Source organism: Numenius arquata, chromosome 2 (genome assembly GCF_964106895.1).
Source record: "Numenius arquata chromosome 2, bNumArq3.hap1.1, whole genome shotgun sequence".
Lineage (NCBI taxonomy): Eukaryota > Metazoa > Chordata > Aves > Charadriiformes > Scolopacidae > Numenius > Numenius arquata.
This window is the reverse complement of record NC_133577.1, coordinates 47,202,763-47,228,524: the sequence shown is the minus strand read 5'-3', so window position 1 is coordinate 47,228,524 and position 25,762 is coordinate 47,202,763. Positions and strand designations below refer to the sequence as shown.

The window sequence follows — 25,762 nt, the reverse complement described above, 5'->3', positions numbered from 1 at the left end:
GAATGTCTCCAGGGAAGGAGACTCCACCACCTCCCTAGGGAGCCTATTCCAGTGCTCTGCCACCCTCAAAAGAAAGAAGTTCCTCCTCATGTTTAGATGGAACTTCTTATATTCAAGTTTGTGCCCATTTCCTCTTGTCCTGTCCCTGGGCACCACTGAAAAAAGACTGGCCCCCTCTTCTTGACACCCACCCTTTAAGTATTTATAAGCATTGATCAGATCCCCCCTCAGCCTTCTCTTCTCTAGACTAAAAAGACTCAAGTGCCTCAGCCTCTCCTCGTAAGGGAGATGCTCCAGGCCCCTCATCATCTTTGTAGCCCTCTGCTCTACCCTCTCCAGCAGTTGCCTGTCCTTCTTGAACTGGGGAGCCCAGAACTAGACACAGTATTCCAGATGGGGCCTCACCAAGGCAGAGTAGAGGGGCAGGATAACCTCCCTCGACCTGCTGGTCACACTCTTCTTGATGCACCCCAGGATGCCATTGGCCTTCTTGGCCACAAGGGCACATTGCTGGCTCATGGTCATCCTATTATCCACCACGACTCCTAGGTCCTTCTCCACAGAGGTGCTCTCCAGCAAGTCAGTCCCCAACCTGTACTGGTGCATGGGGTTATTTCTCCCCAGGTGCAGCACCCTACACTTGGCTTTATTGAAGTTCATCAGGTTCCTCTCTGCCCAGCTCTTCAGCCTGTCCAGGTCTCACTGTATGGCAGCACAGCCCTCCGTTGTGTCAATGACCCCTCCCAGTTTTGTATCGTCAGCAAACTTGCTGAGGGTACACTCCATCCCCTCATCCAGGTCATTGATGAACATGTTGAAGAGGACGGGACCCAGTACTGACCCCTGGGGGACTCCACTTGTTACAGACCTCCAACTAGATTTTATGCCCCTAATAACAACCCTCTGAGCTCTGTCTTTCAGCCAGTTTTCAATCCATCTCACTGTCCATTCCTCTAATCCACACTTCCTAAGCTTACCTATAAGGATGCTGTGGGAGACTGTGTCAAAAGCGTTGCTGAAGTCAAGGTAGGCAACATCCAACAACAGCAACAACATCAAACATCAGTACTGAGAGCATCGACAGACAGGGAAAGGCTGGCCCTGAAACAGGGAAGTGAGCTGCCTCTACTCATTCCTGTGCTACTGATTTAATTCAGGATCCTGGGCGTCTCCCGTAAATCAGTAGTGCGCCACCGCACTGAAACTTACAAATGTAGCTTTAAGATAGAAAACTGTTACAAGCTTTTCGACAACTGTTTTTAATAATATAACAGCTTTTCTTCTGTTGTAAATGCAGAAATGAGATTAAATTGCCTTAAAAAAACCCCCACAAACCCCACAGAGTGAATGTGCTGTGCTCTTCCTCTTGGTAGCCAGTAACAGCAACCAGGCGTGTGACAATCACGAAGTGACAGCCAGCACAAGATCCAGCTCCTGCTGTGGGGAAAGACTGGTGTGAGACAACACCACGAGGAACCTGAACACTAAAATCATACGATGGACCCCCTTCCAAGAAGTCTAGGAAAGCCTCTAAAGATCCACTGAACACAGAGGTGGGATGAGAACCCTAAAGTGTGTTTAGATGAAGAAGAACTAGGTCGCTCTGAAAAACAGAGCCATTAAGGCAGGGCTCTGTTGAGCTCACCTTAACTAATGCAGTAAGTGCTGAAGAAATTCTAAATGACAGTTCGGCAAAGATATTAGCCTCAAATATACTACCCATTTCGATTTCCTCATTTTTTGCTTTCTTTTTTTTCTTTTACCAGCATTCCCAACTCTGTAGTCAAAATCCTACTCTATTTGCTGGCACGCAATTTATTTTATATTATGTTCCACTGAAAGAAACCTGACAGTATTAAGTACGTTGTTTTCGTGGAACCAGTAAGTGTAAATACAATAGTCTCACAGACAAATGTTTTGGGACAATGCTAAGACATATTCCTTCTACACCCACAAGAAACAGATTGAGGTCTGGTATCAAGCCCACAGGACTGGAGGAAAGTTTCTGCGGTAAAAGTTTCAGGGTCCCTGTGGAAGGAGGCTGACAGAAATAAATCCCCCTCAACTCTTAGAATTTTATTTCATCACAATTCCATAATAGTTTATATTTTGTTAAATCCTCAGGAACAGAAATCCAGTGATGACATGATGATATCTATTTTAATTTATGGAAAAAGCACATTCCTATTTCTCAGTCACAGGAAAAGCTTGAAAGTGTAACATTAGGCAGGCTCACAATTAGAAGGAATATAAAGAAACTCCCAAAGTTTGGGGGTTTTTTGGGGGCGGCATGGTTTTTTTGTGTTTGGTTTTTTTTTTCCTTTTTTTTAATCTCAAAATGCTGTGTGTCCTAATTCTAAAACTGTAAATGAGAAATGATGCAAACAAAGCTGTAGGTTCTTATGATTTGCAGTCGCTCACAATACACTACGTAACCATGCAACAAATTATTTTGTATTAGTGAAAATAAGAATAATGCTGGGTTGTGCTGCAGTGTGGTTTAAATAATTAATTAGGAAACATCTTCCTCTTCCAATTATAACTAGCCTTGCGTAGTAGCACCCTACAGCATGTGTGGTCAGAGTTGCCTTTTTCCCCTACAAAAACCAAATAACTAACTACTTGCCTCCACAAAGTATTTCACAACACTTCCGCAGGAGGTGCAGTGTTCTGGCCATACTCAATCTTCTGCCCATTTACATTTAATTTACATTTTCAAGCTACCTGCTTCCCATACATCAGTCGACAGGAGCTGCTGGATGCTCTGGGACGGCATCCAGGAGCGCTCAAGCTCTGCTTCACCTCCAAAATTTTCACAATTATCAGCATCTTGACAGAGCGGTTCATGTGGAGGCAAACACTGTAACAGACCCCAGTCAGGGCACTTCACCATATGAACTGCCATCATTTCACCTTTGTAAATGAATGTATTTTATAAAACGTTCCATATCTTTTAGTTATCCAATCTAATTTGATCCAGGGTGGCAATTAAGACAACAAAACACACATACATATGGACATCAGTGACCCCATCTCTCCAAAGGTGACACAAAAACCAGACCATTCCAAAGAAAAATGACTAGTCTCTGGTCACAAAGCTCAACAGAGAGCTAAGCGGAGAGCATTCTGGAAACACATGCCAGAGACTGATCTTACACAGATATATTAGTAAATATTAATGTTGTACACAGCTTCATAGAAAGAGAATAAGGACCATTTGGTATTTATTTAGGAACTCCAAGAAAAAAAACCCCCAAAGTTATCTGTTTATTTGCAAAGCTGTATCAGGAAAAAAAAAAAAGAAGCATCGCGTTTAGCAACAATTTTTATCATTACTGCAGAAAAGGGCCAGGGACTGAGGGACTGTATAGGCAATGGATATTGAACTACCTTCTGACTTGGAAAATTTTCCCTGTGATTCCACACGGCAAAACACTGCATGAAACTTGTTCTGCTGCTGCCCTAGCTGTGCTTTTTTCCTGTTGAGAGAAGTGTGCTTGTGGGTGTTATCCACCTAATAAAACCAAAGGTTTATAAAAATACTGGTCGCACTCTCTGGTGATTCACACCATCTGCAAATCTTGTAACTCCAAGTGTAAGTCAGCAAGGAGTTTGCCCCAGTTTAAACACATACTGAACAGATGAGATTGTGATGACAATGTATGTTTCAGAACAGCTACAATTGCAATGATATTTATAAAATTTTTTTTCATTACCTGCACTCTCAGTACTCATCTCCAGACAATAACAGCTTTGAATAATGAAGTATTTGCGTAAGATTGAACCTGAATTTTGTTTTCTTCGTAGGCTTATGCATCCATTGAACTGAAAATTTCACCTATTAATCATAGGAATGAATATATGATATCCCATTTTTAGGGAAGGTGCTTTTTTTTTTTTTAATGACTGAGCTCTTAAGCTCTTACAGAAATATATTTTAATTGAGAATGATGTTTTAGGATTGTAGTGGAGTTGGTGCGGGTGTGAATTCAGTGACAGCAAAGAAGTTGAATATTATTGCTTATTGGCATCTCAGAAAAGTTAAGATAAACCAGAACTTGGTAACAACCACACTAACTACAGAACAGAACAGTAACACTGAACATATGCTTCCTTGCCACCACCCTGTCAATGTACCACAATCCCATCTTGAAGAAACTGTCTTTAATGGTTTATTTAAACAATTTCTCTACCCTACCACTCTCACACACAGCTTTCACAGCACCCATACCGCCAGTTCAGAGGCCGCCTGCAAGTCAGTTGATGGACAGGAGGTGGGCAGGTTGAGGTGCATGCTAAGCTCCTAAATTTCATGCCTGCCCATCAACTGCTGTATAGACATATTTGTTGTGTTTGGGAAATAGTGCTGAACGTTTATCATGTTTGAACCATACTGATGCAAGCTGGGGGAGTTATTTTCTTGGATTTTGTTGAGCAGAAACAGAGAAAATGTGTGAGAGACAGTCAGTCAGGTAAAAATGCAAAAGGACCCAAAACGTAATATAAGTCACTTTCTTGACACGATGGAGTACGGGGTGCCCATAGAGATATGCAGAGAAGAGTTACATCAACAAAGTGACAGATTGAGAGAACAATTTTTGCTACTCAATTTTTATCATGATATGAAATGCCCCTTCCCTGGAGGTGTTCAAGGCCAGGTTGGATAGGGCTTTGAACAACCTGGTCTAGTGGCAGGGGGGTTGGAACAAGATGATCTTTAAGGTCTCTTCCAACCTAAACCATTCTATGAAATGAATCTGAGCAAGAAATTTATCTATGTGGTTGGTGAACATATGTTCAAGACGGTTGTCCCTCTTCCCTCTTTCTCTTCTGGTTGAACTGATCAGGTTCGTGCTACCAAGCAATGTAAATGCAGCCAGGAAAACCCCTTCCCCTTTGTAAGGGTTCCTCTGAGTCGACACCTCCACTGCCATCTCCAGTGAGAACACCCATTTGAACCTAAGCAGCTGTTGGTCACAATCCTTTCAATATTTTTGTAATGCCCTAGTAATCTGCAGAATAATTTTATTAATGTTATAGTCTCTGACCATATACCATGCATCAGGTAATGTAGATGTGAGATTTAAACTGCTTTTTAAGTACTATCTTCCTCCCCCTCACCAGGACCACTTTTTGTTAAATTCAGTACTCACAGCATCACGGAAGACTGAAATCAGGTCTGAACCAACCTGACAATCTTCTTTTAAGAACACCATAAAGTTCTGATATTAAGCTAGGAGAAAAAAAAATGAAATCAAATCCCTGGGAAAAAATTCTGCTAGTGATACTAACAAATCCTGTTATACAATACTAAACTATACATGACTACACCAGAGAGTAATTTGGCCTACTTTGGTTCATTAGTGCAGGAAAAGGATGGGATGCAGGTTGTGCTATGACAGGTAATATCTTTTTTTTTTACTTCCCAGTGCTTGAGTTGTTTTTACTAAACATCTGATGGCCTGGGGTTTTTAAGGACCTAAAACCAAGAGCTTATTGTATTGTAATAAATAAATGTCTTCCTACAACATCTTGATTGCCACTGAGCTGCACAGCACAGCTTTCACAGCCTCTGAAGGCAGAAAAGACAGAACTTCTGCTGCAAAAACCACAGCCTACTGTCGCACTCTATCATCTACCTGCAGCGTCTTAAAAAAGGGCATTAAATAAAAACATAGAGGTACCATGATGGGAAAACATCCAGAATGTGTGCATATGCACTTTATAAACATTCTATAATTATCACTTATATATAATTATCACTTATTATAACAGAAAATTAACTTCATGGAAAGGACAGGCTCAGTTAAGAATATGCACAAAGCTTTTAGACTGTATCCATACTTCTTTGTAACAGAGGGGTTATCAGCTGATTCACTTTTTAAAACACTTGGAGTAGGGAGACATGCAGCAAATGAGTAGTTCCCAGATTCCCTTCACAAGTCACTTTATGTCTTCAGAAGAGGGGACAAAGTAGGCTGTTACCATTAACTCAAGTTAATTCAGAAGAAATGAAATAGGCTAAACAGAGGCCAACACTGCACAGCATCACCCTATATGCTGACAAGAACCTGAGAAACAATCTTTGTTCTAAGTCTTGTGGTTAACTTTCAAATCCATCAGAAAAAACTCCAGATCAGTATAACTCTCTGCTTTTTACTTCTTAAAGAGGGAATTTTTTTATTCTTATTTTGTACTTACTTAATAAGATCAGCGTTTATGGTGCTACTCACTTATGTTCTTAACACTAGTGGACTGTATCCAGTATTGGATCTGTATTTAACACAGCTCATGAAGGTTTTCTAAGGAGCGTCAGAGCTGCTTCACGTTCAGGTTCACAAATTCAATCTATGACCCACTGAAAGAGCACAAAATTACTCATTATGGTTACAATCGTAACTATAGTAAATTCAGTATTATAGCAAGCTAGGTATTGCCTTTAAAATCGGAGCTGTGCAATATTACAAGTTTACAACGCTGTTCTCACTCATGCCCCTAATGACTATATTTTTGGGTGTAAAAAGATCTCCAATAAAGCACTCACTGGTTCTTCATAAAACAAACTGCTTCAATTTACCAGAGATCCAAAATGTGTTATGGTACAGATTCACTAATATTTAGTTGCTCAGGGGCTGGGGGGCATACAGTTGCTCTGTACTATGTCAACAGTTCAGAGAAAGAAATGAAGAAATTTAAGGCAGCAAGAAGTAAAACTTAAGCTACAGTTTGACCTAGTCATGGAAGTAAAAAAAACATACAAACTTTCAAGGAAATGTTTTAGGTCTATTTTAGCCTCATATTTCATCCAGAAAGAATAGCTACCAATGATCCTGCACATTAGCATTTTGATAACTAGCACAAGCAATCAGATCCTCATTTACAGTAAGGGGAGGATTAGGTGTACGTATCAGAGTTTTCAAAATAACGTATTTTCTCTGAGTCAGAAGAACAAGTTTTTCCAACATTTCCAATAAACTGATTCTGACAGAATTTCCACATTTAAGACAAAAAGCAAAATTTTGTTCCAACACTACATTTTTGCTTTGGATTCATTATGGTTTTAAAAACCAGATTATATGACATAGGTTCAATACTTCACTGTATTTATTTTAAAGAAAACACACTGCTTAGTAGAGATTGACATTTTCTCTTACTTTCTAGATCAAAGTATTTCTTGTTTGTCCTATAATGAAACAGTAATGCCAGTAAATGTTATTAATTTATTGTCACTTAATTATCAAAACAGAATCCAGGAAAGAGAACTGGATGGGACTTCCTGGGTGGTCAGCTTCAGCCCCCAATCTCTGCAGACACCACACCAGAAGATCCAAGTGGTAAAAACACCGACCTTATTTTTAAAACAGAGAGGAGGCATATGATTTCCTTTTTCACTGCTCCATTTGGAACACAGCACAAACCTGCTGTGAAAGTTGGGAGCCTTCTCCTAACTTCTAAATTTGTTCAGAGATAACACAAACCAAGTCTATCACTGCCAAGACTGCTTCATTACCACAGCTACTTAGTAAAATGAGAAAGTTTTATTTTGCGGGAACTTGCATCCAAATTGGCACAACTCCAAAACAATTTGTCTTCAATTCAGCAGAAACTCCATCCCAGCTCATGCTAATTGACATTCATACAAACCCACACATACACACACAAATCTTATGCATTATAGCCCTTGTATGTGAATTAATAACAGAGCTAAATGATGCTGGCACTAAATCTTTACTTCATTTTCTTCCTAAAATAGTGGATTAACTCTTGGGTGTCTGGAGCCTTTTATATCGATACCTGCCAAAAGAAACTATATCTAACCAATCCCTGACCTGAAAATGCCAAACCCCTTTTCTTGCCGAATTTAAGAGCCTTTATACATAAGTTATATGTAACAAATTATCCCTGCATTATTAACCCGTCACTTCTAGCAGTAGGGAGTAAAAGGAAAATCCTTATGAAGATGAGGAAAGGGCCATAGATAATGTGACAGCACAAAAATGAGTGGCAGAGAAATAAAAAAATGGTGAAATAAGGTTCCTTTTTCAGGCCTCACCTGGCCATCCAGAAGGCTCAGCTCTCTGTGGCCGAGGGGACACCACAGTCTCCCCTTGCTGATCTAAGCAGGGACCAAGTCCAAAAAGAACTGCATCCCAGGGAAGAGGTGTCTTCCAGGAATTTCCTCTGAAGACAACTCCGAAGACGGAGAAATCTACTCAGTCAAGCTGTGGCCAAAGAAATAAGAAAAGCCGCTTGCACCACTACCCATATGGCTGCATTTTAATAGCTTTGGTTTGATTAGGAAGTGTTTGAGCAGAGAGACCTGACACTGCTCTCCTCTCCACCCCTGCATCAAAGCCATGCTGCAGGAATTCATATATGGCAGGTGTAGGAACTGCCTCCACTCAGGAGCTTCCAAATTAGTACTGGAATTCAGTACATTATCTAGAAACTGGAAGGAGTTTCATACTGGCAGATATCACCACTGCTATTTATGGACTTCAATATCCCTTATTTGAAAAGACAACTCAAAGGGACTAAAATCTCCTTCTTTAGAAAGCAGCTCAGATTCAGGAGAATGGTGTTAGAAAGCCCTGTAGCCCAAATATGGGTTTGTACTTCAGATAAGGAAGCTATTAACAGCATCAACAAATATTGACTGCCTGGTTCACATCACAAGCTTTCAGGATACAGTCTTAGCTCCCAATGACATGCACAAACAATGCACTACCTCTGTCTCTTTGTAGCAAGCAAAATACATGCAATTTAAAATGTACATGCCCTGAAAAAGTACTAGATAAAGTCAGAAAGACAAAAACCATCATTCAGCTTAAACATTACTTATCTTGTAAATTTACATGTACATTTTATCCTAATAGGTGAAATACACAACTCCATGTTGCATGTTAGTATCAAAGAATAAACCTTTAATCCTCACTTATCCTTGACAAAGTTCCTTCTCTGATCCCTTTATTTGCCTGTTTTTAACTGCTTATCTCTGAAACCCAGCAAGTGCTCTAATATTTGTAACCACATTTTCCCATTAGCCAGATGGGTGTATCACTCAATGTCTCAGTGTTATCTCATATGACTTATTATTTCTCTACCTCTCTCCATATGATCTCAGCTACAAACCTGCCTGGTACTTCAAGTTGCCATATTGGGACACATTTGCATCCTAATTATATTTAAAGTGAGGCTTGAATCCCTCTCCAAGTTGCAGTTACATGATCAATGAAGCAAGCAAAATAATTTGGAGTGATCTTTGCATTGTCAAGTGTAATTCTTTTGGAAATCACCCATCCTAACTTTCTGTTAGTATGAAGAGCTCTTCTCTCCTCTATTACAGGATGATAGACAGCAGTTGCTTCGAAAGATAATTCAAAATTGCATGAATGGACGGGCAACCTGCCTCAAAAGCCAGAGAATTTTATCATTTTTGTCATATTTTATTCCTTTTGTTAAACATCTCCTATTAAAAAAGAAAAAAAGGCTCAAATCTTGGTTTTCATTGTACCTGCCCACATAACTCGGTAGCTTCCCCAACCAGTGCACATCTGAAATGATGGTTTTTATGAGAACCTTAACACTACAGCCAAATAAAACACAGAAAGGAAAGTGAGATGAAAGGTATTCCTTTCTTCTCTTATCTCTCCCCAATGTATTTACTTTTCCGAATATTACACTTATTAATTCACCACATATTAATAAAAGTAAACAATAATAACTAACAATGCCTTGCAGTTATAAATCTGAAACCAGAACACTCTTCAAGGCAATGAAGGCCTTAACAAATACAAGGGAAATATCACTTTCATTTTTTATACAAGCTCAGAGAAATGAAATGATTTACAGAATCAGCGGCAGAAGAACAAAAGCTTCTGGATTGCTGAACTATATAAAATGTTAGGGAAAACAAAGAATCCTGTCAGTAGACTAGTAACATATGAGAAGCGAAACTCTGCATTTCTGTCTGATTATTGTACTTTTGTTCTTCTCTAGAGCAGAGCATTGCTTTAAGTAGTGCCTTTTTGGATTAAGACTGCAAATGCTTTTAAATCACTCAAGGGTAGGAAATTGTTCTATTTGTCAGATTTCACACTAACAATTGCATGGCATTTCCTTGCTCTACTTAACTTGAATGTTATATGCTGCCTCTATTAAACAGTTCTCCATGCAGAAATCTGAATGTGTTGCTAATGCAAACAAATCTTTTGTGGCTTCTTCCAGGGCTGCACAAACATACACCCGAGCATCTAGTCTTCATGTTTTATTGAAGTTCTTTAGGCTGTAAAAGGATGCTACATTTAGGCCAACACAATTTAAACTTTTTAGGCTCTAACTGGAAGCTTAAACTACCTTAACAGTCATGAAAATCTTCTCGAAATCTCTCAAGAATTTAAGCCAGATCCTAAGACTTTTCCAATAGAAACTCCAATATGAAAAATTAAAAATGCATAATCTCCATTCTGCAAACATGATTCAGAAGGTTCTCCTATGGAAATGTAGAGGTATAATTATATTACTATAATTAAATATTTATGAAAATCCATAGAGGAAGGCTCTATTGGTAAGAGTACATGTGCACAAACATACCAGTCTGCATTGGTATAGTTACACCACTGTATGCCCCTGCATAAACAAAAACTGAAAATAAATAAAAAAACAACACAAAAAATATACAGATGGACAAAGGCAGTATTACTGGTTCAGCTATGGCAAATCAGACTTCCAAGTCTGCAGAGAGGTGCAGTAGAAACTGCAAAGAATAATTATTTGGCAGTCACCTGAAACAGTCCACCTATTAGTACAAGAACAAAAAACTCCACCCATGTTGGGAAAAAGACAGAAATTTATCTTCAGGAATTCAACCGTACCATACAGAGCTTTGAGTGCTTTGAATGGGAAGTTACTATCTCCATGAGTTACTGGTTATTACTGCAACATTGCAGACAACCTGAAAAAGCAACGCGACTTCTGAATGTGAAGAATTCACTTGTTAGTTTTGACAAAACCATTTGGAGGCTGCAAAATTTTGTTGTGAACACAACATTCTCAGAAGTTGTGACAAGGATCCATTGACAGATTTCTACAACTGCTATGAAATGGGGTCTTTAAAATAATTTCACCCAACTGCAAGGAGAAACAGTTTTACTGGCTAACAACAGGATTCCGGACACAGATTTAACTTGCTCACCACTGACACAGTTATCCTGAAAGTGAGAGATGTCAACTCTCTCCTTCAGGAGAGAGCCAAATGTCCCACCTCTTCCCCAAGTACAGAGTTCAAAGACTACCTATGCTCGTACCACAACTTTATACCCACTCACTGCCTTCCAGTCTAGACCAGCTGAAATCCAGCCAGGCAAAAATCAGCTGTGCACATATAAACTGCAGTTCATTAAGAGCAGGGAGACAGGCAAGCGAGCTGTGCAGGAGGGATGATGCTAATATAGCTGTACAGAGCCTGCTTCTAAATAGGCTAATAGTTTTGCTCCCTGCAGCTAGAACACATTTCAAAACAGACCTCAAGCGGAGGAGGAATTTTTAAGGTAAGTCCAGACTGCCATGCTTTCCTCCCGCCCCAAAGGATTTCATAATTTTGTTGTCACAATTATCTTTTTTTTTTTAAACACAACTCCCCCCACACCCAGCACAGGGAAACAGTTCAGAAAGTAGCAGTATTCTGTGAATCAGACACACCTCTCAACACCTTTTTTTAAAGGAACACAAACAGTTGTTACCAATATTAAGAAAACCCCCACATTTTCAATTAGCAACAAAACTAGTGACTACACCACGTTGTTCCGAACAGAAAAAAGCTTGCATGTACATGGAGATGCATTACTTAAGTTTAATTACATTCAGTGTGGCAGAAACAATTCTTCTGCCTCAGTTGACTTAACAAATCATGTCTTCTGTCTCTCACAAGAGAACCTGAATCATCAGGCTACTCATTTTTTTAAAATATGGATAGCAGTGTCAGTTCCATTGCTGGTATCATGCTACCATGCATAAATATTTATTTCACTGAAGTGATTACAGAGGCAAGAGACCTACTCTTATTTCTCTGGGTAAGAATTTTATACAATGTGAGACCATTCCACTTAGCAGGACTCCAGACCTGTGGCTGAGGACTCTGTGGGTTGATGGTGAAGCCAATGTCAGGGTCCGAATCAAAGTCAGCAGACATGAAGTTGGCACTCCCAAACGCTAGTACGTGTGCTCTTCTCCTTCTACCAATAAAATCTTACAGAGGATTTGACAGCATTTCCCACCAGCCCCAAAGGCCCCACATCTATGCACCTTTGCAGGCTACAGGAAATACAGGTTGAATCTCTGCAGCAATAGGGAACTTAGTATAAATCTCCCACACTCCCGGTACTTTTGTCACAAACATGCTGCCAATATTCTGCCCTGCATATGGTCTCCTCCTCCTACATGCAATGGAGTATTTTATCTGGATTCTTTCTAAAACAAACAGGTTTTTCCATTTAGATAACAAGATCAAAACCTTTTAAATATTTCAGTATCTAACCACTCCTGATTTCTTCAGTTCAGCACCAAAACCCCAAGAAGAGTTACCCATAGAGCACCGGTGACAACAACTGACATGTCGTATCAGGAATGCCGTCGCTTGTTAGTTAGGTACTAACTTGATCTGATGGTCAGGACTGTCCTGAAAAGCAAACAATCTGTTACAGGGTGGATTCCCAATCACAGCCACACATTCAGCAAGCTGAGAAAGGGCATCCTAGCCAAGGTCATACAGACTCTTGCACCAGCTTCTTCTGTCCTGGAAAGGATGCAAACAAAGACAGTATCTGCAGATAAATTGAACAAGGAGAGGTATAAACTTAGGCCAAAGCTTTACCCCTAGTCTTGATCTCTTCAATGGGTCAAGGGCAAATTATGGGAGCCTGGATCCAAGCTTTACAGCTGAGGTGTTGACCTCAGATTTGTGGCTCTGATTCTATACTGGCCATTGTAATGGCTAGTGCAGACAAACTGGTTTGCAGACCTCTCAACCAACCAGGGTGAGAAGAAAACAACCAGGAGCTGCTGGGGAACTCCGCTTTCAGTGCAAAAGAGAGCACTGCTTTGCTTTGCTTCTCTTTATCCTAAACTCCATACAAACTAAGAAAGCACAGTAAAAAATGAAATAGCTGAGATTTTATTTCTCACTACCTCTGTATCACAAATTCATTGCTACAGATCCGTAGATCTTCTACTTGAATAGGCCAAGTTCTTCACTACACAGCTTCTTCCACACGAAACAGGCTAGACATGAGTTGGTGCAAAACCAAATACAAAAGGCTGGCCAGATGTGGAAGGGAGGAGGAAGGATGGTAGTCTGGTCATATTGGACCAATAGGCTAATTTTGGCTGGAGGCAATATAACTGAATACCTATAGATGTGAGAGGGTATATTCTCCTGTCCTTGTTTTTCCTCAAAATCACAAATAATTTCCAATTTATCCCACCTTAAATGCAGTGTGCTCCTATGCAACACTTCTACTTGTCTTTTCCTTCTCATCAAACCTACAGTATGGAGGATATGCAAGGAGAAAGACACAGACACATTAAAGGCACAAAGCTCCATCTTCACAAATTATTCTCAAAATGAACTGAAGCACTTTTTCTATTAGTTAACAGCACAAAGCTGATAAACCCAAAACTAGGAACAAACAGGGTATTTCTGCAGAATAAATTCTGGGAAAGAGTAGTAAACAGATGGGGAAATGTACCAGAATAGATACAACTAGAAAAAATATTTGGTCCAAAGAAGGAAGCAAGAGAATGAGATCAAAAGAGAAGATTTTTTTTTTCAGTATCAGTAAAAGTCATGGATGACAAACTGGCCAGTTGGCTAGTGCTTTCTCTAAGCAAGTTTCCAATCTTAACACCACACCACAATTTATTCTACTTCTGAGCTTTTAAAGATTCCTACATACTGTTACAAATTATTTTGACATTGTTAATTTCTGTTACACTGATATAGGCTTGGGAGAAGTAATACCTCCCTTTCCCTCACATACTCCTTACATTGAGTTCTCTTCCATTTCCTCATGGGTTTCACATTGCTGCTGCTCCTTCTTTTCCCCTCTCTTGTGTTCCCCATTCGTACCAGCAGTGATTTATGCACATTCACCAAAATTCAGGGAACACATATGGGCATCTGGATTCTGTCACTAAAAAAATCTGTTGAAGCATGTCACACATTACACCATACCCACACAGAAGACTCATTGCACAGGCTGTCCAAAAATGTCCACCACCTGAATTCAACCATACCTTCTGGATTCAGTCAGCCTTTTAGTCTCAAATAACTGTCTCCCAAACAAGAATTCTGTGTTCTCAATCTTCCCTCTTGTTGGGCCCTTACTCATACGTGTATTTTCTTTCTCTCCTTTGCTTTTTCCTTCACGTCTTTCTCTCTGAATTCTTCTCTCCCGCAGTCCCATTTCCCCCACCCCTTCCCACACCTTTTTTATTTCCTATTACCCACTCAACATTAGGATCCTACCAATGCTGCCTCGGAAAGGAGCCCACTTTGGGAAATGCTGCCGCATGTGCATTCCCTGCCTCCCAGTAACATGGCAGGAGCCCAGCTGGACCAGCAAGAGGCAGGACAAGGGAACAGGGGCTCTTCTAACACAGGCATCAGGCAGGGATGACCAGACTCAAGATCTTCCCAAGTTTTCTTTCTTTCTCAAAAAGAAGCCAGGCAGAACTGGGAGGAAACTCCTCCAAGGTCACGACACACACACATAAACAAAACAGCCATCAGCCACACAGCCATGTTTGCAGAGATAAGGCAAGGTGAAGCAACACAGCAGCAATGCAGCTGCAGAAATAGGGCAAAGGATACTGCAGCCTGTAAAAAATGATCAAATGTTGGGGGTAAAATAACAGCAGCCCAAAAAGCATCCTCATCTGTTCACATACGTTCTTATGAAACTCCTTAGTTTAATTACAGGAGCATGGTTAAGGCTAAGGATACATTTCAGCATAGCTCCAAACAGGCCTGGCATTTAAGTGATCATCAAATCAATTTTCTAGAGGATCTGCTCATAGTGTTTACATAATACTGAGGGAGGAACAACTCTGAAGCTCACACAGTCAAATTGATCTCAGTGGGGCCCTCATTACGCTTGCTAATAAATGCCCATTCTGTAAATGTACGAGGCAGTTTATACTTAGATGGTGATACAATGTGAACTATTTAGCCAGAATTCATAATGCAATAAAATAATAATGCAACAGAAGACTGACTAAACAATCAAACACTTGAAATAGTGACTCACAGCATGAAGATGGTTGGCATTTAAATGCATTCAAAAATCAAATGTCATTCTATTAAAAAAATGGTGCTGGTATCAACAACGCCTGGCACTTTCATAGTATCTCTTATCAGAGAATTGCAAGGACTACAACTTACTGATTCTAACCATTTTACCATAGGTATCATTATTTTTAAACTTTGGTTCCTCCAGTGATGTGCTTAGCTTAGACTTCCAGCTGAATTTAAAAAAGGAAAAAAATAATAATAATAAAAATAAAATAATTTTAAAAAAAAAAAATCTATCTCTGATAGCTAGGATGTGACATGACCCGCACAAACATAGAACTACAAAAGGACCCAAAACCAGCCCAAAGGTTTTTCATGACCTATTGCATTGGTGAGGAGTTAGAAGCAGTGGGACAACTCAATGAAAGCACCATTTCTTCATCTCCCTTATGCTCTGCTTCATGTGCTGACATTATTGAAACCGGAGCTGCAAGTTCAGCACTCCTGCAGTATCTTGCTGAGAAAACCTACTTCTACTGTAAATGTTTTGTGATTTTTCAGTGCCTTCTAATGTAACTTTTCACAATGACATGCCTAAAATAAAACCTTGCTTTATATACTAATACTTTTTCAAGTGGAGAAAAATATGGACTCTCGTCCTGCCTTCACAAAGTGTACTGATGCCCCTCTAAATTTTCCTGGGCACACAATGAAACACTAGGAAAGAGGAAGATGCTGTGTTCCCAGCAGAAAAGTTCTGTACTCAAACTGGGGGGACAGGATGGGCAGACTACAAGGTGAAAAACTGGCTGTACCATCAAACTGAAAGGGTAGTGGCCACTGGTTTGAAGTCTGACAGAGGCTCAGTTAGGAGTGGAGTTCCTCAAGTATCAATACTGGAGCAAGTCTTGATAAACTGGAGGAATTGGCCGGTGAGAGCCTCATGATGGTCAACCAAGACAAGGGCAAAGCCCTGCAGCTGGGACAGATTATCCACACGCAATACTACATGCCTGGGAGCAACACAGCAGAAAAGGACCTGGCCATTCTGGTGGAAAAAAAGAAGTTTGGAGCATACGACATACAAGGAGAGACTGAGGGAAGTGGGTTTAGCTACGGCAGGATGTAATTACTGTGTTCAGTTTCCTGGGACAGGTTAGACAGAAGCCAGCACAAAGGTTTTCTCAGGGGCATGCACCAAAAGGACAAGAGACAAAAGTCAAAAGTTGCACCCACAGAACTCCAGCTGTGAGAGGAGTGAAGTACTGGAACAGGTTCCCAAAGAGGGTGTGGACTCTCCATCCAGGGAGAGTTCATAAGTCATCTGGACAAGGCCCTAAGCAACCTGGCCTCACTTTGAAATTAGGTTCGCCTGGAAGAAGAGATTTGACTAGATGACTTCCTAGGTCCCTTCCAATCAAAATCCTGAAAACCTTTTATTATTTCTTTTAACAGGAACTGGATATTTCTGAAGTTGTAATTATTATCAAGGAACATAGGAACATTTTGTCAATAAAATTGCATCTTGCATTCTGCACAGCATCATGGTCACAAATTGAATTTTTTTGGTGGAATTCCAGTGGAATTTCCAACTGTGAAACACCGGATGTTGATCTAGTAAAACAAGTAGTATTTGACATTCTTCTACCTTTACCTCATCAGCTGACTCTGTCCTGTGACTTTAAGTGACTAACTCTTCTTTGAAGAGTGGAAATAACAGTAATTCTTACCTGTTTCATACAGGAAATATACTTTGCTCCCACAGAAAATGGAAGTGTTTTCCAAACCACCAACTCCAGCAGAATAAGTCTCTAGGTACCCCCAGCATATAACTAAAGTGAGACCTAGTTTCATTGCCCGATAGAACCACCTCCAGCTGTTAGCAGCAACACCGCTTATAGGTGGTTATAAGCACTGACGAAGAGGAACAGGTCAAAAAAGAGGTCTAGTATCTGTAAGGAGAACATTCTTATTCTCTGCTTACCTTCTTCCTCTTTCTGAAAAACATTTTGATAAAAGGATATTTATGTTGGGGTGAGGGGAATCAACTAAGCCAGAGGTCTGTGGGTTGAATTCAATACTTTAACCATGATTTAATGTAGCATGTGGTGGCTGAACAAACAAATACATATAATAGGAGCTATAACCTCCTGCCTCAGACTCAATCTGAGGGTTATACTCAGCAGTCTAATAAAATATGACAGCTATATTGCTTTCCTTATTAACAAGCATAGAAGTTTAAAAAAAGCACTAAAAATACATTATTTACCAATTTGGACATAAAATCCCTTTAGTAAGCAGATTTTCCAACTAATCTGAAGACCTAAAAATATTGGATATGTGACAACCAAGTAACGTTTAAATAGGTCTTTGCATATTTTTGTGGGAGGCACGAGACTCCACAGAGTAATTTATTTTACACAGATAATGGAGTCACTGGGACTTGTAAAGCATCTGGAATTACAGCCGGTGGCAACCACTCACAATCTAAAACCTTTCTCCAAATAAATCTCATCATGACAGTTCGAGCATACACAGAGATCCAATTTAATCTTTCCACAGCATTTAAGTCTGTGGTAGAGCCCGAAGACTTCTATGATTTTTTAATTATTATTTAAGCATGACAAGGTAACTAAACTGAAATATACATATTTTCCAATATATAAAATATACTTTGCTCCACAGCCTGTGCTGCCTGGCCTAATATCTGTCTGTCAGCATTAATGTGACAAAGTTCTGAAAGAAAAGTTGTAAGGGAACTGTCAAGCTATGTTATAGCCAGACCAATCTAGTTTTGCTCTGTCTTTTTAATAAGAGTGGAAATATCAGACTCATTCCTTAAACTGTCATGACTATGAAACCTTCAGGGACAACGTGCTTAGCCGCTTAGAGAAGAAAAAATGTCTTCAAGAAATATGTATAACATACAGCAACAGTATTTCTGCTGCTGTTCATAAAATCTTAATCTGACTTTATTTTAATCACATAATTATCCAATATTCTCAGAGAACTGAATTAATGACTCATTAAAGGACAGCACTGAACTTCAGTATCTGAAAGAAAATTCAAGCTTGACCACAAACCTGTAAGGAAATTTCTTTCTTTTCAAGACAGGCTCTAGAAAGCACTGTAAAGAGGTTAAATTGAGATGACTAGCAGCATTTACTGAAGAGAAGCACAGGTTCAAGAGAGCTCATGGATCTCTTTCCTGGTTTCAGGTAAGGGAGCTATCTATCCTCCAAACCAAGGTTACAAAAAAATAAGACACCGATACACAGAGAACACTGATAGGCCAGCATTTAGTTTGTGATGGAAATGCTTTGCTCAACTGAATTTGCTATCAACCCAAGCTTTAAATGATTCTCTTGTGAACTTTTTATGTATCTTTAAAATTAAGGTTGTACAACTTATCAAAAATGAGGCTAGGAATTTTATCAGGAGGCCTGAGTCAGATACCGAATACTCACCAAATTCCCCATACGTAACTCTTGGAGAGCTTTCGAATTTTTTACCTGAACTACTGCATCTCGAGTACTAATAAAATACAATCCACATCACCAATACAGACAAATAACAGAAGTGGCAACATCTTACATGTACATAGCATTTTCTGTTAGAAAGTAAAGGCATTTTAGGGACAACATGCAATACTTGGAGATCACTTCTATTACCCATGCTTAGTAAATGAGAAAACAAGGCATAATTGTCTGCTAAACATAACACCCAAAGCCAATACAGGAACAGCACTGAATACAGATTCCAAGGGCTTCTTTTACTGGTATTTGCAAAAAAGGATGCTTCATTTTAATACTAAAAGTCAATCTTAGCCTATATTACTCTGTTCAGTCACTGCCTCTCACTGTTTTTAAGTATACCTGTGAACTTGTAATAGCTAAGTCAGGCCAAGGTCATATTAAAGTAGTTTATCAGGATCAATGCTATCCTCACACTTCGAAAGAAAAATATGGGGAAAAAAACCAAAATGCAAACCCAAAAAAGGTCTGCTGCTTTATTCTTCTTATGCTTGGTTTAAGTAATTGTCACAAATTTCAGTGCACATGACTTGCCATACCACAGAGTTGTTCCCAGATTAATTTGAATTCACATTTATATCAGAATAATGCAAAAGTCCACCAAATTTGGTACAACTTCTCAGGCAGGCACCATTCATTTTTTCACTGGCATGATACTCCTAATACTTTCTGACAATCTTTAGGTACTACTGGTTCTGAAGCAGTTGCATTCATTCAAAGATATCCTGGTACGAGTTCAACCAGAGATGGTCCACCACAGAAATTCTTTTTTTAAACAGTAACAGTCTTGGCATTTATTAATTGTCTTACTGTAGTATTAAAAAATAGAGCACTTTGAAAAGCTCTTTTCTTAAAGCTTTCCTAAAAACAACAAGTCTCAAAGCAGGTAATTTCATCCTAAAATATTAAAAGAAGGAAGGAATTGGACTTACCCAAAACCAATATATTTGAAGAGAATAATAATGCTGCAGGACTTTACACAAGTATGTCACATTTTAAGAGATGCCAAATAAACCACAATTTGGTCAGCTTCGGTCAACTTCACTTCAGACACAACTCAGTGCAGCTACACTAGAAATGAATGTGGTATGTCAAGTCTTGTTGGGACTTCAGACTTGACATAGCTCAGAGAAATGTTGACAGGAAGCTAAATCTTAGTTCAAGGTAGTTTAGGAATGGGAGTAAAGCTGTTCGGTAAAAAGGTGTTTCTAAAGACTAACAAGAGCTGAGGACAGCAAAACAAAGTGCCTGAGATCATTAGTAAGACAAGCATTTACTCTGTTCTTGAGCTTACAACATGATCAGATGAGGATATAAAATTATGCAGTTAGTAGACCAAATCCTGCTGTTAGTTGTATCACATAATCCCCCCAAAATATGCTCAGTAGCATTGGTCCAGATGAGAAGACACCTTGGCCAAAACACATTTAAATGACACCTCAGCTGGTAAAGCACCGAAAGCACTAGCATAACTGCATTGCTGCAACAAGACTCACAAGCAGCATATACTCAAATCAACTGGACTGAGATATCTCTACACTACTTTTTTGTCCCACAAGACATTCACTCAACATTTTGACGTTCTCTAACTCCATTTGAAGACAGTCCAATTTGGCTGTTACACATTTGGCTACTGTGGCTTCAAACATAACCAACTTTACCAAGCTCTATACTTACAAGAATTCAAACACAGGGAAAGGTTCTAGGCTATTCTATTTTTCTTGCATACATGTAGTTGGCTGTACACTATATGCATTTACTCTGTGAAAGCTAACTTGTTTGGATTGCTTTAAACTTCAAAGAATTAAAATGATGTGTTTCTATCCAAATGTTGCCTTCTATGCTAAACTGTACACTAATTTTAACCTTTTAATTTTTTTTATTATTGATATATACCAGTGCCTGGACAGTTGAGATTAAAAACAAGCAATCCATTAGGAGATCCCAGTGAATCATTTTATCTTGTGCCATTTTATACTAGCTGAAAATAATGTATCTGTATTGTACCTGTAACATATTCTGTAATATGTGCCTCAGGTGGAAAAGTTTTCCTGAATTTTGAAAGTCATAGTGTCACATAAAGTAGTAGTAGTAGTTGTTTTGAAAGTCGTAGTGTTACATAAAGTTTACTCTGAACACCGAAAGAGTTGTTTGAAGAATCCTGTATAGTTCTACAATGGGAATGTAAGGTTTTATTAAATTCCAGAGGCTGCTTTGAAGAAATCAAGTAGAAAGGTCATCATCCTCAACTAAATTCTTTAGTAGTTTTCCACAACAGTGGCACAAAAACACCCATTTCTACATTATGTTTCTAATATTGTGTCATTACATATAGAGGTCACGTGGTCACTGAACAACCTAAATGCTTAAACAATTCCCATACAACATAAACTGGTATTGGTACTAGGTAGTACATGGAGATTTTGATTTTTCAGCCCTCTTCTTTCATTTAATATGTATGAGTGAAATTCCAGCAATAATACATTAAGATAAGACCAGAAAGCCAACCGCATCCTGGGCTGCATCAAAAGCAGCATGGCCAGCAGGGCAAGGGAGGCGGTTCTGCCCTTCTGCTCCGCTCTGATGAGACCCCACCTGGAGTACTGTGTCCAGCTCTGGAGTCCTCAGCACAGAAAGGACATGGAAGGACCCTGTTGGAACTGGTCCGGAGGAGGCCACGAAGATGGTCAAAGGACTGGAGCCCCTCTGCTGTGAAGACAGGCTGAGAGAGTTGGGGGGGTTGAGCCTGGAGAAGAGAAGGCTACAAGGAGACCTTATAATGGCCTTCCAGTAACTGAAGGGGGACTACAGGAGGGATGGGGAGGGACTCTTGATCAGGGAGTGCAGCGATAGGATGAAAGGGAATGTTTTAAACTGAAAGAGGGGAGATTTACATTTGATATTAAGAAGAAATTCTTTCATGTGAAGGTGGTGAGGCACTGGAACAGGTTGCCCAGAGAAGCTGTGGATGCCCCATCCCTGGAGGTGTTCAAGGCCAGGCTGGATGGGGCTTTGAGCAACCTAGTCTAGTGGGAGGTGTCCCTGCCCATGGCAGGGGGGTTGGAACTTGATAGTCTTTAAGGTCCCTTCCAATCCAAGCCATTCTGTGATTCTATAAATCTTGTGCATAGCTTAAACAAATGTTACTGATAGTATCCAATTTGGTTTTTGTTTTGGGTTTTTTTTTCCATGACAGACACCACTGACAACCTATATGAGAGATTACATGGAGGTAGAAAAAAAAATAAAGTATTACATGTTCCAGATGTGTGAAGGAGTTACTGTATTTTACTTACAATTCCTTTAAGATATTCTGACTAGCTTCATTCTGTCTGCCCCCAGGTAGTACAGAGCACAGGAATGTATAGAGAACATTTAACTTCTTAGAGGAAAGGCATCAGAAACACAGTTTCCAAAAATAAAAATTCTCGTTTTACCCTCTTCTTTTGTTTTGGTTTTGCAGTTTTTCTTGAACCTATTACATCAATACTAATGAAAATTATAATTCAACTGACTTCCCAGCAGGAAGGAAATGAGATTTTATTTGATCCACTGTTAAATCATTCCAGGTAACTGCCAAAACCTCAGCCAGCTTCAGGCTAGAACAATATGAAGTCCAAATGCTACCATTCTTTCCTGTCCTTTGAAATAATTTACAAAATTTAAAGTTCTTGTTCAGTCTTAGAACCTCAGAAATCTTTGAAAGTGATGGGTTGCTCAGATTAATCAAGAACTTACTCTTGGTAACCAAATGTGGTTTTTTTTTTTAAAAAACAAACAAGCAAACAACAAAACACTTAAAAAGCACTTTAACAGGAAAATATAATTATTAAAAACCTCCACTACCCTTATTAAATATTAAATATGTCTACTATCCCTTACAACTATATTTCAATGAACAAAATCAGGTCACAGAGAAGGAGTAGGAGTTTTGTTTCTTGGGAAAATTTTCACAATGAGGTATTTGAGGTAAAAGAAACTCCTATGGCTCAATATTTAAGCTGCACGTTATACCACATTTTAGAAGAAATAAGAAACCAGATTATAACAGTTCTTATAGAAAGGATAACAAAAATCCTTCTGTTTTGTATAAGCTCAAAAGTTTATTCTGGCAGGGTGTCAAATCTGTTATTCTATGACCTTTGCAAACCATGTATTTTAACAGACTTATTATCTATTTATAAGAAAAGAGGGTACCAATTCTTGCTCTATTACAATAGATAAGCATTTCCAGCCATTTTCAATTTCAATTCCTCAACATTTTTTCAACAGACATGAGAAATACGCACCATAAATATAAGAGTATCGACAAAAGGCTTCCTTTCTTAGTTGCCTCTTACGGAGCTCTAGAACTAATGGATTGCTCTCCGTAAGTGTACAGACTGAAAGCTGAAAAGTGTCTCACTAAGAGTAAATTTGCAATAACTGCTCTGATTTATTGAAGAATAATTTTCCCCATTTGCTAGAAGTACTGTATGTCTTCAGACAACAATTTCAGCCCAGGAAAAAGATGACTGGTAAAACATAGTAACAGACATCAAATATATTTAAAAATTATTAAAATTGTGATGGCAATGAAGGAAATAACCATTTAAATTGTAGCAAGAGATTCAGAGTAGAATACACTTTTAATCCTTTGAAGAAGCTGTAGAATTTACACTTTTAGGGACCTAAAGGTTTGGGGGAAAGGAGGGCAGAAAACATAAGTCATCATCTAAATTTTTCTAGTCCTTTTTTCAGAGAACAGAAGTGCTGTAGCTGACTGCTAGAGACCCATTTCAGCCTTGCATTACTTGGCATCACTACAGCATTGGACAGTGGTAACCATCACACTTTTGTGGTTTTATTCATAAGAAAAAACTTGCAACTGCACCATTAACAGTTCAGAACAATCAGATTTCAAAGAATTCTCACAACAGAGTGATCTGTTTCATACTTCCAATATGCCTACATAAAACTAGGCTAGCATCTTTACTCTCGTTTCAGTAAGAATAAATTCTGTACCTCCCCTGCTTGTCAGTCAAAGGAGTCGTTTGGGGGTTTTTTGAATTTTACTCCATCAGCTATCTGTAGCGGCACTCATGAGATTTCCTCTCTTTTTCACCTTACCCTGTTACATACTGAACGTTTATGGCATGAAGTTATTTGTGTAGCACACGCACAGTGTAAATAACTCCAAAATACATAACCGGTTAAAAAGAACTGCAAATTATGCATGAGGATAATTTCACCATCGCAGAAATAAGCACCTTCTAAGTCACATGCTTACGTCTAACCCCAGTCACCTCGTGTATGCTAAGGTACAAAACCCACTACTTCTGAGGGAAATTAATGAAGCTGGACTCAAAACATCCAGTTCATGCATCAGAAGGGTGGAGGAACGTTTCACATTATAATCCGGCTGTGGAAAAAGTTATGAACGTAGTAATTATGGAAGGAAAAACACCCTAACTGCTTTATCGGGTACGGGAACGGCTTCTCCCTCACAATCCTCTATTCTCGGGCAAGAAAAAAACCAGTTTTTCCCTACCTCGAAGATCTCATGTCCCTACCCCAAAGATTTTTACCTCAGCGATGAGCACCTTTTACCTCAGCCGAAGCCAGCAGCCCTGGGAGGTCCCCACAGGCACACAGCCGGGGCAGCAGCCAGGCTGCAAGCCTTATTTAATAAATAAAAATCACCCAGGTAGAGGTTTCACGGCGCCGTCTGTCTGTCCTGTCCCGGGACGCCGCCAGCGGGGGCTTCGCCTCAGCACCCCAGCCCGTCCTGCCGCCCCTCTCCCCTCACGACATGATTCACCCCCCAACGGTGCCCAACGGTTTTTAACGGTCGCCGCGAGCCGCGGAGGGGCCGCGGTAGGGGATCAGGGTACTCACATGCCAGATGGCGAAGAAGATGAGGGCGGCGCAGAGGACCAGTGACAGCATGTAGCAAAAGGCGGCGAAAGTGAAGGCCATGGCGGGGGATAGCCCCCCGCTCCCGCTGGGGAGGGATGCGGGGAGTCCCGGCGGGCGATGGGGAGTCCCGGCGGGGAGAACCACACACAGGCAGAGCCGAGCCCGGACAGGCAGGTCCTCTCACATCCTCTCCCCTCCCTTCCCTCCGCCGAGCCCGTCCCGTCCCGACCCCCGCAGCGCCGTCAGACTCGGGGCGGGGGGGCTGGGCCAGCCCCAGCCCCGCCGCCGTCCCCTCCCCGCCGAGGCGCGGCGGTGGGCGGCCCCGCCGGCAGGGCAGGGCGCCCCCCAGGGGCGGGGCCCCTCCGCGGGGGTGGGCGGCTGCGCGGCGGGGGCCTCAGGGGCCGTTTGTGTCTGGCTGAAGTCCTATCGCGACAACGTGAGAGGAAGGGGCCCCCTGTTTCTGACTGAAGTCCTATCGCGACAACGTGAGAGGAAGGGGCCCCCTGTTTCTGACTGAAGTCCTGTGGCGACGGTGTGAGATCCTGGGCATAGGCTGGGATCAGTTCAGGGCAAATCCTGAGAAAGATAAATATATACCTAAACTTGAAGTAGTTTTGGTGGGTTTTTTTTTGTGTGTTTTGCGTTGGTTTTGTGTTTGTTTTTCCTTTTAGGATCAGGTGAATCTGGTTGTGGGGAAGTAAGGGCAGATGGGGGAGGAGGACTGTAAACACACCCAAATGACTCGCACCTGGGGTGCTGGAAAACACATATATCACACTAATTGTCATTTAGTCTTATGTGCTCGACAAGTAGAACACCTACACTTAAATAACGTTGGCCTGTGATGGACTCAGGGGCACCTTGTCGAACGTGCCCGAGATTCCTGCCCTGCTGTTGAAGAAGATCAAAGCACCACAAAAAACTACACCTGCCTGAATCCTTGAAATACAGACCAGAACCTCTTGCTCTCTCACTAACAAGGACTCTCTTGCTAATAAGGACTCTCTCTCGCTCCATAGTGCCCGTGTCCCCTCCTTGCACG

The 25,762-nt window shown here is 40.4% G+C and overlaps 1 protein-coding gene across 2 annotated transcripts in view; it reads right to left on the bottom strand.

Moving 5' to 3' along the window:
• CNIH3 (cornichon family AMPA receptor auxiliary protein 3) overlaps positions 1-24,872 on the bottom strand; it is a 45,403-nt gene extending 20,531 nt beyond the window's left edge. Inside the window, exon 1 of one of the 2 annotated variants that reach the window (XM_074168394.1) lies at positions 24,700-24,872. In XM_074168394.1, the coding sequence (XP_074024495.1) occupies positions 24,700-24,780 (81 nt within the window). In that variant the 5' untranslated portion in view covers positions 24,781-24,872. The remainder of the gene's footprint in view (positions 1-24,699) is intronic. The other variant, XM_074168395.1, reaches the window with a different exon arrangement.
• Between the last annotated feature and the right edge of the window lie 890 nt (positions 24,873-25,762).